This window comes from Canis aureus, chromosome 24, assembly GCF_053574225.1.
Source record: "Canis aureus isolate CA01 chromosome 24, VMU_Caureus_v.1.0, whole genome shotgun sequence".
Classification (NCBI taxonomy): Eukaryota; Metazoa; Chordata; class Mammalia; order Carnivora; family Canidae; genus Canis; species Canis aureus.
The window spans coordinates 29498140-29514962 of record NC_135634.1 but is presented as its reverse complement, the minus strand read 5'-3'; the positions used below and the strand labels follow the sequence as shown (position 1 = coordinate 29514962).

Genomic DNA, 16823 nt, shown 5'->3' with positions numbered 1-16823 from the left:
GACCTTGGGGCCCCAGTCTTGCCTCAGCACACTAATAAACACCACTCATGGGGGAAGAAGGGAGGCCACAGGAACACCTAATATGTCCTAGATTGAAAAGGGCCTTTTAGAAAGGGCTGAATCTGTGGAGGTCTGAATTCCCTTCCAAATTATTTGCACTTTTTTGCCGTTGTTTTAATAAATAAAATTTTCCGATGAAGATACAGCATTTCCTAAGAGAATGAACGCACAGTGGGAGAAAATAGATTTGCTATTCATAAGATGAGAAGTGCTGTTCATCTGTGGGAGATCATAAGAGACTATTTTCTCCCCAGCTTAGCATTAGTCTTTTCACGCTGATATCATGAATCAGAATGAAATGTAAAACTGAGAATTAAGCAAACACTTGGAATAAGGAGATTGTTCTGTTTATAGAAATCGCCTTTGCCTAGCAGTGGGCTATTAAAGCAGCAGACTACATTAGCAGTCAAGCACCTAAAAGTTTAGCAATCATATGATTAACAAGTTGAAAATAGAAAAGTGGAACAAGGAAAATATAGAGGGAGAAGACAGTGACCTATATTATAGCTAATTATCAAAACGGGAACGCTAAAATGAAAAACCCACGGGTGTGGACTCAATAGTTACGGCATCGGGGCCACCCACCACATGTGGGGCGGCCGCCAGCAAAGGCGTCACCCCCCACCCGCCAGACTCACCTCCACCACTCTGGTCGTCCCGGCATCCGAGAAGGCAGACTGCACCATGATTCGGGGCACGGGCTGAGAAAACAAGTGAATAGACGGGCGTGAGGGATCAAGAGAAGGAGAACCGAAATAACCAGAGAAGGTTTTCACTGAATAGACAGACTGGAGAACCTGTCAGGAGGACCCACTTGAAGTGAACTTTTACAACTTTCAGGAATTCTCACATGTCGCTGCCAAGTAGGCATGCCAAGGGCTAGGGGTGCCACACGACACAGGGGCACAGCAAGCAGCTTACCCCCAGTGAGCAACACAGGGCACGTGCTGCAAACAATAACACTCATGGCATGACATTCTCACACATGCACAGGCTCTCTCCACTCACAGCACATGTTCATCAAGGGCTGTTCTGCACATATAAGTGTTACAGGATGCTAGAGAGAAATGACTGGAACAGGGAAGATCGGGAAAGGCTTCAGGCAGGAAGTAGAACAGAAACCAAGCCCTGATGGCCAGGGAGAGCTGGTGCCCAAGCAGACCAGCGAGTGTAGTCACAGGAAGTGAGGAGTCCCACCACGCTGAGACTTCACATCTCCCCTTACATTTCCCAACACTATCAGTCACCCCCGATGACCGCTTCTTCACCAAGCAACATATCTGCCTCATATCTGCCAGTCTGGCTACAGCCTACTTTTGGGGCATAATACAGAGCAGGATATATTGATGGAGGCTTTGGTATTCTAATCAGGTAACAACGAGGACCACCAGAGATGCCTGAATGAAGAAAGCAGGAGCTTAAGAAGATGGATCTGCTGGTAGAGGGCAAACTGGAGAAATATTTAAAGGCCAAGGTAGGAAGATCACTGATGAGATTCCAGCAACAGAGCAGATGCGAGGGGATAAGGGCCTGAATTACTGGGTGTGTAAGCAGCAGTACAAGAAAGGGCTTCAGTACTTACGGACATGTGGTTCAAGGAACAACAACAACAACATAAAGTAAAAAAATAAATAGCACCAGGATAAGGACATGTCAGAAGAAACAGCTGGTATCTTCGAAGGAGAAGAAATCCGACATTCTTTTAGAGCTGCTGGGTTTACAATGGCAGAGGGAGACAGGATTCTCTCAAAGAAACCAGGAATCCACTACTTCTGCCTTTATTCCATCAACCAGATCTCCCCGTTCCAGCGCCAGAGTCTGGATCTCGCCTCAGAATGCTCAGCTCCCAGAGAGCTCCGTCCTGGCAAACTTAGGTGTCGCAGTTTGTTTCCGTGCAGTAGGAGCGTCTTTTCTCTTGTTGGATCCAAAGGTAAAAGAGTAGCTAACCACCTAACGACTCATCTCTTACCTAACCTAAATTGCCTAAAGAAGCAGATTTCATATCCTTGCATTTCCCTTCTCCTGGCCCTCAGTACTCCAGGTCCTCCCAGTTCCCATGATGTATCCGGGTGCCTGAGGCTTCTATGCCATGAAGATGCTCTGGACGGTCTGCAGGCACTAAGGCTGGAAGGCCAGAGTCCGGTGTCCTACTGAGTAGCCCAGACTCTTACCTGAAGGGACAAGAGCCCACCTGGAACAAGATGGTTCACTTAGGAGGTTAATCTGAGTTCACACCACCAAATAACTGAGTTTTAGCAAAGGGCACCACTACCACCAATGATGCCTTGTGACTGCCTTTGGGAGAAAAGAGCTAGAAGAAATTAATTCTGCTGAATTGGGAACAGCGCTGGGATGTGAAAAAAGGCACAGAGGACAGGCAATCAAGTAGGAAATGGTAGGAGATATGACTAAAGAGATGGAAAGACCTAGGGATAGACTAAAGCAACGTATGCTATAGCCTGCAAACACTGGGGAGTTACTAGGGGCTGAGGACAAGGGAGAGGTAAGGTAAGAGGTAGGGTTAAAAAACACAATGTGAGGGGCCAATGGAAGAGAACTGAGGTGGGGGCAAGGCCACTGCACATGACGAGGGCCTGAAGCACATGACCTTCCAGCCTCTCCCTGGATCCCTAGACCAGGAAAATCCCTCCTTTCAACTCCCATGATGCATCGCTCCTCCCCTCTCTCACAGCACCTACAGGAAGCTCTGCTTCTCCACTCTACTGGCAACCTGGTAGGCAGCGACAGTGGAGTTTCAAGCAAGTATCCTCCACTCCACCTTACAAAGTCCTTGAATACAGGGGCCACCATGTTTCTTTTTATATTTACTTTCTCTCATCGTATCTGAAGTCCCCCACAAATGCAAAGGTGTTCACAGCATATTTCCTCGTAAAGGCAGAAAAAAACATTTCGTAAGCTCAAACTCCAAAATACTTTACACTCTTCAGTTAGACTTCATTAAGGCAGACAAGACTGCAATAAAACATTCCTCCTTAAAGCATAAATATGTAAAATCCCACCAAAGGTGGAACATAACCATCCAGGATGAAGCCTCTTCTAAGATGATATGGCTCCTACCCTCCGAACAGAGCATAGAAACATAACTTACACTTTTCTCTAGGACTCAGGGGAATTAGAAAACTCCACTAAATGGTTAAAAAAAAAATCTGACATGAGTGAAGGGACAAGCCTGCCTGTGACACCGTATCATCCACGGACACACAGGCCTCCGGGTACCCAGGGCCCCATGTCATGGCTCCAGGCCACCATGCTGAGACATCACATCTGTCCTTACATTTCCCAACACCATCAGTCACCCCCAATGATCACTTCTTCACTAAGCACTTCTTCACCAACACAACTTCACCATCTGCCTCATCAACAGGCCCCCCCAAGCCTACCATTCAGAGGAAGGGAGAAGCAGGACACAGGATGATGACACATGTATGAAGTGGCTAAAAATAGTGCCAAAAATAAGATGGGATGGTGTCTGAATGGATCCTGAGTGTACTGTCAAGTACTTTGAGCACACCTACTTCTCTGGTTCACCTGCTGGTAACTTCATGGGGCTCCCTCTGTGAGGAGCAAAGTGGTGGTGGCTACCAAACCAGCACTGGCCAGATAAGCATCAGATAGATACTTCTCCAATGGAGAACTCTGAAAGGTTCATGCTGAAAAGGAGGAGGTACAGGCATATAAGATTGGCTACATATTGATTTTTACTGAAGCTAGGTGACAAGCACAGAGGGCTTCACTAGTATTCTATGTATTTCAAATTTGTCCATAAGACTGTCCTACGTGGGGGCACCTGGGTGGCTCAGTGGTTGAGCCTCTGCCTTTGGCTCAGGTCGTGATCCCGGAGTGCTGGGACTGAGTGCCATATCAGGCTCCCCACAGGAAGCCTGCTTCTCCCTCTATGTCTCTGCTCTCTCTGTGTGTCTCTCATTAATCAATAAATAAAATCTCTAAAAGAAAAAAAAAAAAGACTGTCCTACATGAAGAAGATAACTGGGACTCTGAATCAATGTACAAATTCAGTTCAACAAAGACTCAGCTCCCACAGGGTACAGGGCATTCCAACAAGTGCTGTGAAGAACACAAAGATCACAAAGTCACAGGCCTAGCTCTCAGCAGACTGGCAAGGACACATATGAAAATAACTGAAACACTGAGGAAACTGATAGATATTAGAGTGACAGCTTCAAACGCAGAGAAGTTTCAGAGGAGGAAGGGATGATAAATGAAGCAGGCCTAGAATACCCTCATGGGGGCGATTTCACTTTGAGACAGACCCTGAAGACTGAATGGCTTTTCCAGGGGCAGAAGGCCACTTCGAACATGAGTAATGACACGGCGGAGGCAGGGTGTTTTGTGGGCCTGATGCGTTCCGTCTACCGCCACCTCTGCCCCAAGAAAGGCTACTCAATCTTCCAGGAGGTCTTGGGGAAGAGAGAATGATCCAGAGCGACCTGCACAGGGCAGAGGGAAGCAGGTTAGGGCCACGTGCAGGAGACCTTGTGAGCTTTTATGGTTTTCACCCTCAGTAATGAGCTATCAAAGGTAAATGAATGAGCGGTGATAAGGGTTGTGCTTAGAGGAGATTCACCCCTAAAAATGGGGGAGATATGAACGAAACAGGGAAAGATTAATTAAGAAGTTGCTTCAGTGGTTTGGTGGAGAGCTAATTAGAGCCTGAACTTAGATGATAAAAGGAAAAGGAAATGAAAACCTAGATATGAGAAGATGACTGAACACTTGGAAACAACTGGCTGGGGAGGCTAGGGAAACAAAGATGATGCCCAGGAAGGATGAGTGACCAGAAGGAGGGTCACAGTGGTATCAGGAGAACCCGGATGCATGTGTGTGTGTACACCTGTGCATGTGCCTATGCGCCAGGGTGTGGGGACCCTGCATTCTGTGTTTACCAATGGCCTGTGATGAATTCAGGAATTTCATTAAGGAGACCAAAAATACCTACAAAGTGTACTGAAATCTTAAGTGTGCCATTTGTCCTTCACACCTAAGAGCTCAAATTTCCAAATGTGTATTGTTTGCATTTTAATGCTCTTTTACATATCCCCTGTGCAGGCAGTTGCCTCCTATTTCAGTAGCTCAAAACATTTCAGATCATAAGTTCATTAATCCTTACGACACATCTGGCAACTATTAATAAAAATGACTGCGAAGTATTTTGCAGCTATAAATATTAAGGAGAAGTCCCACGAGGCAAGCGAATATAAGTATAATTATCCACATCTCACACTACAGAAAGCAAGGCTCAGAGACAGTCACCTAATGGTTACAGGCATCCAGGCTGCCCAGTGAGTCAGTGACAGATGGAAAAGGACCAACTTCTCAAGCATCAGCTGAACCTGCAATCATGCTGTCTGCCAAGCATCACTAGAGCTAGGCAGATGAGTAGGTTACAAGAAGAGAACTGCTTAGAAGTATTTCAGGGAGAAGATGAGGGTCATTCTTGTATCACAGCCCATCATTTTTTTTTTAAAGATTTTATTTACTTATTCATGAGAGACACAGAGAGAGAGGCAGAGACACAGGCAGAGGGAGAAGCAGGCTCCATGCAGGGAGCCTGATACAGGACTCGATCCCAGGATCCCAGGATCATGACCTGAGCCAAAGGCAGGCAGTCAACCACAGACCACCCAGGTGCCCCACAGCCCATCATTTTTAAATTCTGGTTTTCATATGTCACATGAATGAAGAAAACAGGGCAGATCAGCTCAGAATTTCAACTAGGCATATGAGTCATTGGGAGATCCTCCTGCCTAAAACATAAGGTTTTAACACCTTGGCAATACATAGACCCTCACCTCTCTGTGAGGCTGGACCCTCTCCTTGGCTTGTTATGCTAACCCCACTCTGAACTGATTACACTGCTTTGCCAGAGCATTCCTCGAGCTCTTCCTTTTCCCTAGGGAATCATGTTCTACCTGGTGAGCCCCTATTCATATCTGTCTTAGCTCGAGTGTGATCCACTTCCTGAAATTGCCTTCACCGTGCCAGCCCCAGACATACGTGTATTACAGCATCCAGAACATCACCCAATTTAGCTCTCCCAAGGGTAGAGTTTAGGGTTCATTCATCTCTGTATTCCTGTACATAAATGAATAACTTCATGTTTGTTGAATGAATAAATACATACATTAAGTGAACAAATCAATTACTTAAGTGACATGAAGAAGACCAAATTGTACAGTTACAGAGAATTTGGGAAAGATAAGACATTCTGAAATTTGGGCATTTGGGTAGGTAGAGGGGAGAAATATTTTAAAGCAAAAAATAATCACTTCGTTCCAAGACTACTGAATTTTCTGATGCGTTTTTTTCTTGTTTGAAAATGAACCTCTCCTCATAATCACCCCTTACCCTGAATTGGATAAATTCTTAAATGTCATCTTCCAATGGGTTCTAAGCAAGTATAATCTTCTATGTCTTTTTTTAAAGATTTTGTTTCTTTATGTAATTTCTACACTGAACCTGGAGCTCAAACTTACAACCCCAAAAGCAAGAATCACACAGTCTACTGACTGAACCATCCAGGCACCCCCTTTTTGTACAATTCTAACCTATCATTTAAATCCAAGCATAAGAATATAAGATGTACAATTTACCTTTCCTACAAATAACCAGTAGACAACCTGGGATTTTCATGGTGCTAATGTGAGAAAAACATAATAAACAAAACCAAGAAAGGGGAGTCCATATAACCAAAATACTTCCTAATCTTTGAATATGTTCTGATAAAAGTTACAAACAATGGATAAAAACAGACACGTACAATTACCTAAAGATCAAGATTCAGCAATAACCTAATCAATATAAACATACTTTTTAAAGGTTATGTTAATCAGAGGCAGGGTGGGTAGACTGGAAGAAGGGGCACTGCAAAGTCACAGGAGGAAAGCTGGAGGAAACACCCGGCACTGGTCCAGAGACTGACACTTCAGTTGCCTGCGGGATCTGGCTCACACGAGCAGCTCCCCACTCACCAAGCAGCCTCAGGATTCACACTCTGGCTTTACAGGTGATCTGGTGAAGAGCATGTTTTTATGATGACACCAGCACTTTTGTCCATCTGGAAATTATATTTCTTATTTTAAATAAGTAACTCAGCATTTTACCTGACCCATCAGTCATTTGTTCATGCAAACCTGGTCACCTCTGGGGTTGCACATCTGGAAGGTGGTAATCCAGCCCACATGCATTCTCTAAGCAATGCCTCCCAGAGAGGATGACAGGTGGCTGCCAGCTGGTCCCTGCCAGACACACTTTTACCCTACCTGCCACATGCCCCTTTCAATCAGTGACATCAAAGTATCAATGTGCCAGGCATGGGAAGGTGACTTAATTTTTCTGCCCAATATTACAATGCCTCATGAGGTTTTCTAAATAGACTTGAAGAGATTCAGGTTTTATCCTCTTCAAATCTGCCCTCCAAATTGCAGTCAGAAGAGCTTCCTGAAATGCAAATTTGATCACATCACTCTCCTGCTATAAAGCAGTCAATGATTCCCCATTGCCCACAGATAGTTTTTTTAAAAGATTTTATTGATTTATTTATTTATTTGAGAGACAGACAGAGAGAGGGGATGAGCACGGGGAGGGGCAGAGGGAGAGGGAAACGGGAAGGAGACTTCCCACTGAGTGCAGAGCCCAACATGGGCTGAGTCCCAGGTCCCCAAGATCATGACCCAAGCAGAAGTCAGACGCTAAACCAATTGAGCCACCCAGGCACCCCTACAGATAATTTTTTTAAGAAAGGAATGGGCAAGAAAAGAAAATACAGGGATGCCTGGGTGGCTCAGTCGGTTAAACATCTGCCTTTGGCTCAGGCCATGATCTCAGGATCCTGGGATGGAGCCCCACATCGGGCTCCCTGCTTGGCAGAGAGCCTACTTCTCTCTTTCCGTCTGCTGTTCTCCCTGCTTGTTCTCTTTCTCTCTCTGTCAAATAAGTAAAATCTTAAAAAAAAACAACAAATAGGCCCTATTCTGTATTTCCATGTCTTGACCAGTCCCTTCCTCAAATACTTTAGACTCATTCATTCTACAATATAATCACTTGCATATTTCTAATCAGATCCAGTGAAATCTCTTAATATCACAACTGTGGATGCAACTTTGCTTCTTGAATATAAATCTCAGTATGCCACTCACTAGGCTCTGTAACCTGAGACAAGGTGCTTAATCTACCTGAGTCTCAGTTTCCTCAATATCTGAGTATCTAATATCACCCTCTAACTCTGTGCCATGGTGGCCACCAGCTCTATGTGCCTACTGACCACTTGAAATGCAGCCTATTTGACTGAGAAAGTGAAGTTTTTGCAACAAAAATTTAGTATGCAAATTAAGATGTGCTAGAAATGCAAAACTACACACTTAATTTCAAGAACTTTACAGGGAAAAAAGGGAAAATATCTCAGTAATTTTTTATATTGATTACAGATTGAAATGACAATATTATGATTATAACTAAGTAAATTATATTACTAAAATTAATTTGAGCTATTTCTTTTTACTTTTTTAAAGGCGCTTACCAGAAAATTTAAAATGTCATGTGTGGTTCACAAATTTCTACTGGACAGCACTGATCTAATTCAGCACCACTGTTGGGCTAATGCATGTAAAATCCTCGGCACACAGTAAACATTCAGCACATTTGTAAAATACTATGGTTTTCCTAATCACTGGAATGTTGTGGTGTTTTCCAAGATACTTCTAGCTTTGCTTACTATATAAGCCCAGTTTTAAACAATCAACAATTATATCTGATATAAAATATAAATCAAAAGATTTTATTTGTGTTATCAGCCCCCAAACCAGTCAGGATATAATACTGATATAATACTGAAATATTTTCTTTCAAATAAAGAACCTTAGATATTGTAAATTTACTCATTCACAAACATGTATCAGGTGCTGCTATATTCCAAAGACTGTGCTAACAGCTGGGGGGAATACAGTATGAACAAAACCTCACATAGAGTTCCTATGCTCCTCAGAAATAGGCACTCAGGGCCTAATATCTGATATTCCCATTTAAATTTAATTATAAAAAACAACTAAGAGGCCTATTTCTTTGATCAACAAGTAAACTATTTTATCAGTGGGTAAAAGTGAATAAGACCGTCAAAACAGACTTTTTATTTCACCATATTATTTATATATGTGTTAGTTCAACTTATTTGAGGTACTAGATATAGAAAATATGAATATTTCTGGAGTTGTCAGAAAGGATTCTTATTTTTATGGAATCCAGTTTACTTTTTAAACTTCCATATGAGAATTGTTAATAGTCACTTAAATACTGATGTGAAAAGAACAACTTATGGGGCACCTGGGAGGCTCAGTCAGTTAAGCCTCTGCCTTTGGCTCAGGTCCTGGAATTGAGTCCTATGGGCTCCCTGCTCAGCAGGGAGTCTGCTTCTCCCTGTCCCTCTGCCTCCCCTCCAGTGCACGCATGCTCTCACTCTTCTTGCTTACTCTTTCTCAAGTAAATCTTTTTTTAAAGCTTTTTGTTTGTTTGTTTGTTTATTCATGAGAGACACACAGAGAGAGGCAGAGACATAGGCAGAGGGAGAAGCAAGCTTCCTGTGGGAACTCAAGTCCAGAACCCCAGGACTATGACCTGAGCCAAAGGTAGACACTCAACCACTAAGCCACGCAGGCATTCCTCAAGCAAATAAAATTTCAAAAAACAAACATTTTTTTTAAAAAAGAATGTAATTTCACTTTATTCAAAATAGTGGTTATTAGTTTTTCAAGTATCTATGAAGGATGTCTACTTAGAAGACAGAATATTTGTGAATCTTAAAAATCTTTGGTGCGCCTGAGGGTCAGTTAAGTGTCCGACTCTTGGTTTTGGCTCAGGTCATGATGTCAGGTTCATGAGATGGAGCCCCATGTCCGTGGGGCTCCATGCTGATCATGCAGCCTACTTGTAATCTTCTCTCTCTCTCTCCCCCTCTCCCCCACACCATCCCCCTTTCACACATTCTCTCTTAAGAAAAAAAAATAAATAAATAGGGTCTAAATCTAGACTATTACCTGTATGGCATATCTAGTAAGTGAAGAATAGTTTTTACATTTTCAAATTACTGAAATAAAAGAATACTTGTGACATGAAAACACTATATGAAATTCAAATTTGGGGGTTATAAATAAAATTTTCTTTTTTTTTTTTTAAGATTTTATTTATTTATTCATAGAGACACAGCTAGAGAGAGAGAGGCAGAGACACAGGCAGAGGGAGAAGCAGGCTCCATGCAGGGAGCCCGATGTGGGACTCGATCCCGGGTCTCCAGGATCACGCCCTGAGCCTCAGGCGGCGCTAAACCGCTGCGCCACCCGGGCTGCCCTAAAATTTTCTTAAAATACATTCAGACTCACTTATTACAAGTACTATCTATGGCTAGTTTTGACAGGACTGCAAAGCCTCAAATAATACTATATGGCCCTTCACAAAAAAAAAAAAAGTGAGCCAATCTCTAATCTAGAGACTCATACAAAAGTGCACAACAACAATTTCTGAATAAAGAGACTAAGGTCAGGGGATCCCTGGGTGGCTCAGCGATTTAGCGCCTGCCTTTGGCCCGGGGCATGATCCTGGAGTCCCGGGATTGAGTTCCACGTTGGGCTCCCTGCATGGAACCTGCTTTTTCCTCTGTCTGTGTCTCTGCCTCTCTCTCTCCCTGTGTTTCTCATGAATAAATAAATAAAATGTTTAAAAAAAAGAGAGAGAGAGACTAAGCTCTCTTCAACCAACTTCTGTACTGCCTCAGAAACTCTTATTTTCACTATTTAAACTCCTATATCTGATTGTGAAGACAACCCTGTCAACTCACTACCTGTCAAAACAGTATCCATACATTTCTGGCGTGAAGAGAGCAAAATGTTATGATTTGGGGAAACTATCAGTAGTAAAAGTGCCTAAGAATTCATCCCTAAAGCAACTGAATGGAAATCATTTGCCTTGAATTAAAAAATTAAAAAAAATATTTTGTACTCAAGAAAGCCTGTGCAAACTTGCCTGTTAACTCAAGAACAAGTAAATGTAGCATAACACATCCAAATATACTTATTATGTGTGGTTTACTTACAAAATTACAGGGGGGAAATGCTCATATACATTATTATTTTTTAAATATATTTTTAAAAGATTTTATTTATTTATTCATGAGAGACACAAAGAGAGAGGCAGAGACACAGGCAGAGGGAGAAGCAGGCTCCCCACAGGGAGCCCAACGCAGGACTCCATCCCAGGGCCCTTGGATCACGACCTGAGCCAAAGGCAGACGCTCAACCACTGAGCAATCCAGGAGCTCCTTTTAAATTTTTTAAAGATGTATTTATTTAAAGATTTATTTATTTGAAGCAGAGTGAGTGCACATGTGCAAGGTGGAGGAGCAGAGGGAGAGGGAGAAGCAGATTCCCCTCTGAGCAAGAAACCCAATGCTGGGCTTGATCCCAGGACCCTGAGACCATGACCTGAGCCAAAGGCAGGGGCTTAACCCACTGAACCACCCAGGCACCCCCATATACATTATTTTAAAAATAACTGAACAATTAAGGAACACTGAAGACTAGAAAACAAGGCATAAATTCTTCTTTCTTATTTTAATTAGTTACGATGACGAACCATTGGTGATGATGACATAAGGATAACCATTTATATGGTTTGTTTTATCAAAGGAGTCCAAGTATGAGTAGCCCTAAAACACCATTTTTGTGCACAAGGGAAGAACTAGTAGTTGGTTTATTTTTTCCCATTTTATATATAGAAGGATCACAAACATGAAAGACAATATCACTAACTACATAGGCATCTTCTCAATCAGCATCAGAGAAGTGCAGAGTGCTGCTCTCGCCCCTCAAGTCTTTGTCCATCCTCTACAGTGGAAGCAGTGTTGAAAATGGAGAAAAATATCCCTGTGGTTGACAAGACAGTCCCCAGTGAAGTGCAGGACACTGAAAAGGGATAGGCCGTAACACAAACATAGGCTAGAAATGTGACCGTGCTTTTGATGGTGGAAGTTAAACTGAATATTATTAACTCTTTAATTCTCTAGATGAACCAAAGATACCATTTGGAGTCCTACGGTTTGAAGTACATAAATAGCTTCATCTGAACACAAACTTCTAGATACATGAAAAAAGCTATTATGCCAAATTAATTCAATCTAACTAATTAGAGAGCAGGAAGTTCTTTCAATTATTTTATGTGCTGTCTGAGAAACACACTTGAATATGAGTAGAGATTTCATTAATTGCAGTTCATTATTTTCCAGATTAGTTACTAAACTTGCATCAGAAGGTCAAAGACTGCAATTTTGTCAGCTGCCACCTCTTTCAGTGCAGAGTCTTTGCATTTCTGGAATTTAGAAATCGATTACAAACAAAAACAAATTCCCATAAAAATGAGAAACATAAGTCTTTATGAAGATGTTCAAACCAAGACGTTTTATAAAATATATGAATCTTTGTTTTTAAATCTTCAGAATAAACTAATTTCTACCCTATGCAGAAAGATCCACAGATCTTTTCAAATATTGAAATAGAATGCCAAAAAATAATAGCATCTTGTTCTGAAAAGCTGCTGACTCCAAAGAACAAGTTAATAAACATTAATCTTTTCGTTAGAGTTTCACCATGGATATATGTTTGTATCTTTCCATGAGGGGAGGGTATCAAACACTCTTGTTTGAAAATGTCAAGGACACACTGATTAAAAGTACTTTTTTGAGAATCATCCCCCCTTCATTACACAACTGCTGCTTCTCTTCTACCTAACAGTGGAAACATAGCAATGACTGGTAGAGAAAGAGGTCCTATCCCATTCCTCAGTTCTTACCTCAACTATTTTTATTTCCTCAAAATCTTATTTTTTAAAAAACAGAAGTGACAGAAATTCCACAGCGTTCCTTTTTTTTTAAGAGAGCACCCTGCTATCTCTAAATCACCCTACTTATTCACAGCTGCTACCATTCTCTTTGTTAATTTCATCTCTGTCATTCTACGCCTTCCACCCCCTGCTGTAGCGAGCCATCCTTACACAGTTCTCCCCGCCTTGGCGCTGCCGTCCCTTGAATGCTTATACAGTCAGCTCTCTTAGTCATTGTTTGGTCAAGCTATAAATAACTCCTTTAATCCTTCCTCATAAATCATTTCTGACGTTATCCCCTGAAATAATTCCAATTGGTCAATGGATTTCCCGTAGTAACATATCCCGAACCAAGTGCAGTAATCTAAGTGTGGTCTAATAATGCCAAGGGTAGCATTCAGGTGAGTCCATGGGGGTTTCTTCAATATTGTGACTATTTCAGAGGACTTTAAGCCTCCAAACTAAACTGGGACAGAAATACAGAAAAGGAAGAAGTTTTAATATCTTTCATCATAGTTCGATGGGAAATGGAGAGAGAAATAGCTTTCCAAATGATAAAAAGAGAAAGTTGAGGGTGGGGTAGAAATAAAAGAATGTGCTACCATACATGGTCTATTTGGTTACCATGTATTGTTTCTGTTGATTCTCAAACCATGTGGGGGGGGTTGTTTTTGTTTTTTGTGCTGTTAAACATTACATATCTTCTGCAAGGTTACTATCCATTTATTATCTCTGAGTCTTATGCAATATTAATCTCATATTTATTCTTTCCCATACTGTAAAATTGATCCAGATTCCTTTTAGGCATATGCCCTGATTTCTATTTTTCCTGGGTTCTGTCTTTAATGTTATTCTATAACACATAGTTTTTTTAGTCTGGTATTGATTATTTAATGACTATTCATATAGGCCACTGAAATGAGTGCATTAACAAAGCACTAGCAGCAAACAAAACATGGAATTAAAATAGAAAGCAAACTTCACAATATTTGTGTATTTCTTTACACTACTGGTAAGTCATACCATTAGATACCTCACACAGAGCTATGACAAAGCCAGGTAGTGAACATATAGTCTAGGAATGTTGGTCAGCCTGAATGTGCTTTAGGCTTACAAGACTGGTGATACAGAGAAAGGCCAAGACATGGTGTTCCTTTATTTCCATAATGTATCTAACAAAGTCTCCCATGGTCTCTTTGGTAGAAAGAGGAAGAACTGTGGATTGGAGGTGGCAGTTAATGAAAATACAGAACTAAAACATCCTGTGACTTGAGGAGTGATCCTGAGTTGCCTATGACAAGGTCCTCCTCTCTCATTGTTCAATATTCTGTTTATGACCCAAGTGCAGACAGACTATGCCCTTAAAAAGTTTGCAGATGATAGCTAGAACACATGTATTTTTTTAAATAATTACTCAAGAAATATCTTGACATTCTAAGAACATTAGAACAAAATTAAGATGAAAAAATTTTAAAAATGGATCTAAAGTTTCTTATTTAAGTATTTTTTTTATTTTTTTTAAGTATTTTTACACACTGATTAAACAACATAATAAAAAAGGAGAACTGCCTTGCCAAGAGTGTAAACAAATAAACAAGCAAACAAAAAAGGGAATGCTAACTGTCCAGAAGCACAAGCTAATACTGGCCTGTAAAAGAAAGTACAATTTATATGCTACTTTGGTAGAAGTATGTCATTTAGAAAAGAAAGATCATAATTGCACCATTTTCAAGTGTGGGCTTGAATATACTTCTGAGCTTCCCACTTGAAGTAAGACCCAGACAAGTCAACTGAAGAATGATGAAGCATTTATTATCTGAGATACAGTGGGCTAATCTATAGCTGTTAAGTCTAGAGAAAACCTCCTCTTCCCTCCTCCTAACTCCTGGGTAATAGCAGAGGAAACTCTGAGGCAAAGACCGGTTGGAAATAAGCTGATCTTTTTCCTGGAGGAGTTGGAGGTTCCACAAGAAGGGGCAGGGTAGATCATCAAAAAAAAGTAAGACTCTCAGGCTTAGGTATCAAATCTGATTTCCAACTAAATGGGATGGCATTATAGTAAAGACTACTATTTAAAAAAAAGAAATTGGAGGGGGCACTAAAAAATCTAACTAATACAGCATTGTTCTTATTGCTGTTATTTTGAAATCCCATTGGCACTACAATGCTCCATTTCCAAGGATGAAACACCATTCAGATGGCAACGACTTTAAAGTATATTTAAAGTGGCTCTAGTAAGGGAAACTTCTATTTAACAATGTCATTTAAAATTATAATTTACTGCTCTTAGAGCTTTACCAGAAATAGTTAATATAAGTTAGATGAACACAAGCATCTTTGATCAACTAAATCCTAATGATAAGCTGAAGTTGTCCTCTCCTTTAGGAATAGTTCTTTATAAAGGAACTTCTATCAATCCAGGAAAGAAAGTTCATAATTATGTCTTGATATCGCAAGTGCCCCCTCAGATGTGATTCTCTCACCTGTAAACATTCTTTATACCGCTGGATGACACTGATACAAATAAACTATCTAATATTATAATCTGAATATATGTCAATGGTCAACCAATACACATTTCATATCAACTATGCCCCTGCCCTCAAGGATTACATTCTAGAGAGGAGTTAAGCAATAAACATATAACATAATAACATCCAATGAAAAGATTAAATATGGTAGTAGTGTACTGATGTGATGGAAGCTGTTGTTTTAATTTAATTGGTGGAGGCCACTCTAAATGCAAATGTACTTCCTTAAACTGGCCTATCCTGGGAACCCTGGGTGGCGCAGCGGTTTAGCGCCTGCCTTTGGCCCAGGGCGCGATCCTGGAGACCCGGGATCGAATCCCACGTCGGGCTCCTGGTGCATGGAGCCTGCTTCTCCCTCTGCCTGTGTCTCTGCCTCTCTCTCTCTCTCTCTGTGTGTGACTATTATAAATAAATAAATAAAAATTTAAAAAAATAAAAAAAAATTGGCCTATCCTGACTATTCTAAATAGTAGATCACTCTACTAGAGATCTAGCAATCATGCAATGACTCTGGCAAAGAGTATTCCAAGTAGAAGGAAAGGCAAATGCAAAAAATTCTTCAGACCAAAATGAACTTCATGTGTTCATGAGATAAGAAAGAGGGGTGCCTGGGTGGTGCAATTAGGCAACTGCTTTCAGCTCAGGTCATAATCTTAGCATCCTAGGATCAAGGCTCACCTCAGCCTCCCTGCTTAATGGGGAGTTGGCTTCTCCCTGTCCCTCTGGCCCTCCTCCCTGTCCCCTGCTCATGTGCTCTCTCTCAAATGAATAAGAAAGGAAGGCAGGAAGGAAGGAAAGAAAAACAAAGAAAGAAAAGGCCAAAATGGCTTAGTATGGTGAACAAAGAAGAAATAAAGGGCATAAAGATGAAAGGTCAGGGGATCAGATCATATAAGACAATGGAAGGCACAGCAAGGAATTTAGATTTTATTCACTTTCTTTTTTTTTTTTTTTTAAGATTTTATTCATTTATTCATGAGAGACACAAAGAGAGAGGCAGAGACACAGGCAGAGAGAGAAGCAGGCTCCTCACAGGGAGTGGTGGGACTCGATCCCCACACGGGGATCACGCCCTGAGCTGAAGGCAGATGCTCAACCACTGAGCCATCCAGGTGTCCCGATTTTATTCACTTTTAGTGAGAAGCAGTGGAAGATTTCAAGCCATGAACTAAAGTAAGACTTTGGAAGGCCACTTAGGCTACTTTGTGAATAAAAGACTTCATGAGGCAAAGAGTGTCAGACAGACCTGTATGTAGGCTGCTGCAATCATCTGGACAAGAGACTACGGTGGCATGAATGACTGATGAGAAATGGAGATGACCAGGAGTTGCT

General features: G+C 41.3%; 1 protein-coding gene across 1 annotated transcript in view; it reads right to left on the bottom strand.

Annotated features, from left to right (window-relative positions):
• The window catches only part of KIF13B (kinesin family member 13B), a 199302-nt gene that overhangs the window by 7420 nt on the left and 175059 nt on the right, over positions 1-16823 (bottom strand). The window contains exon 38 of the mRNA XM_077868673.1: positions 699-761. Coding sequence (XP_077724799.1) covers positions 699-761 — 63 coding nt within the window. The remainder of the gene's footprint in view (positions 1-698; positions 762-16823) is intronic.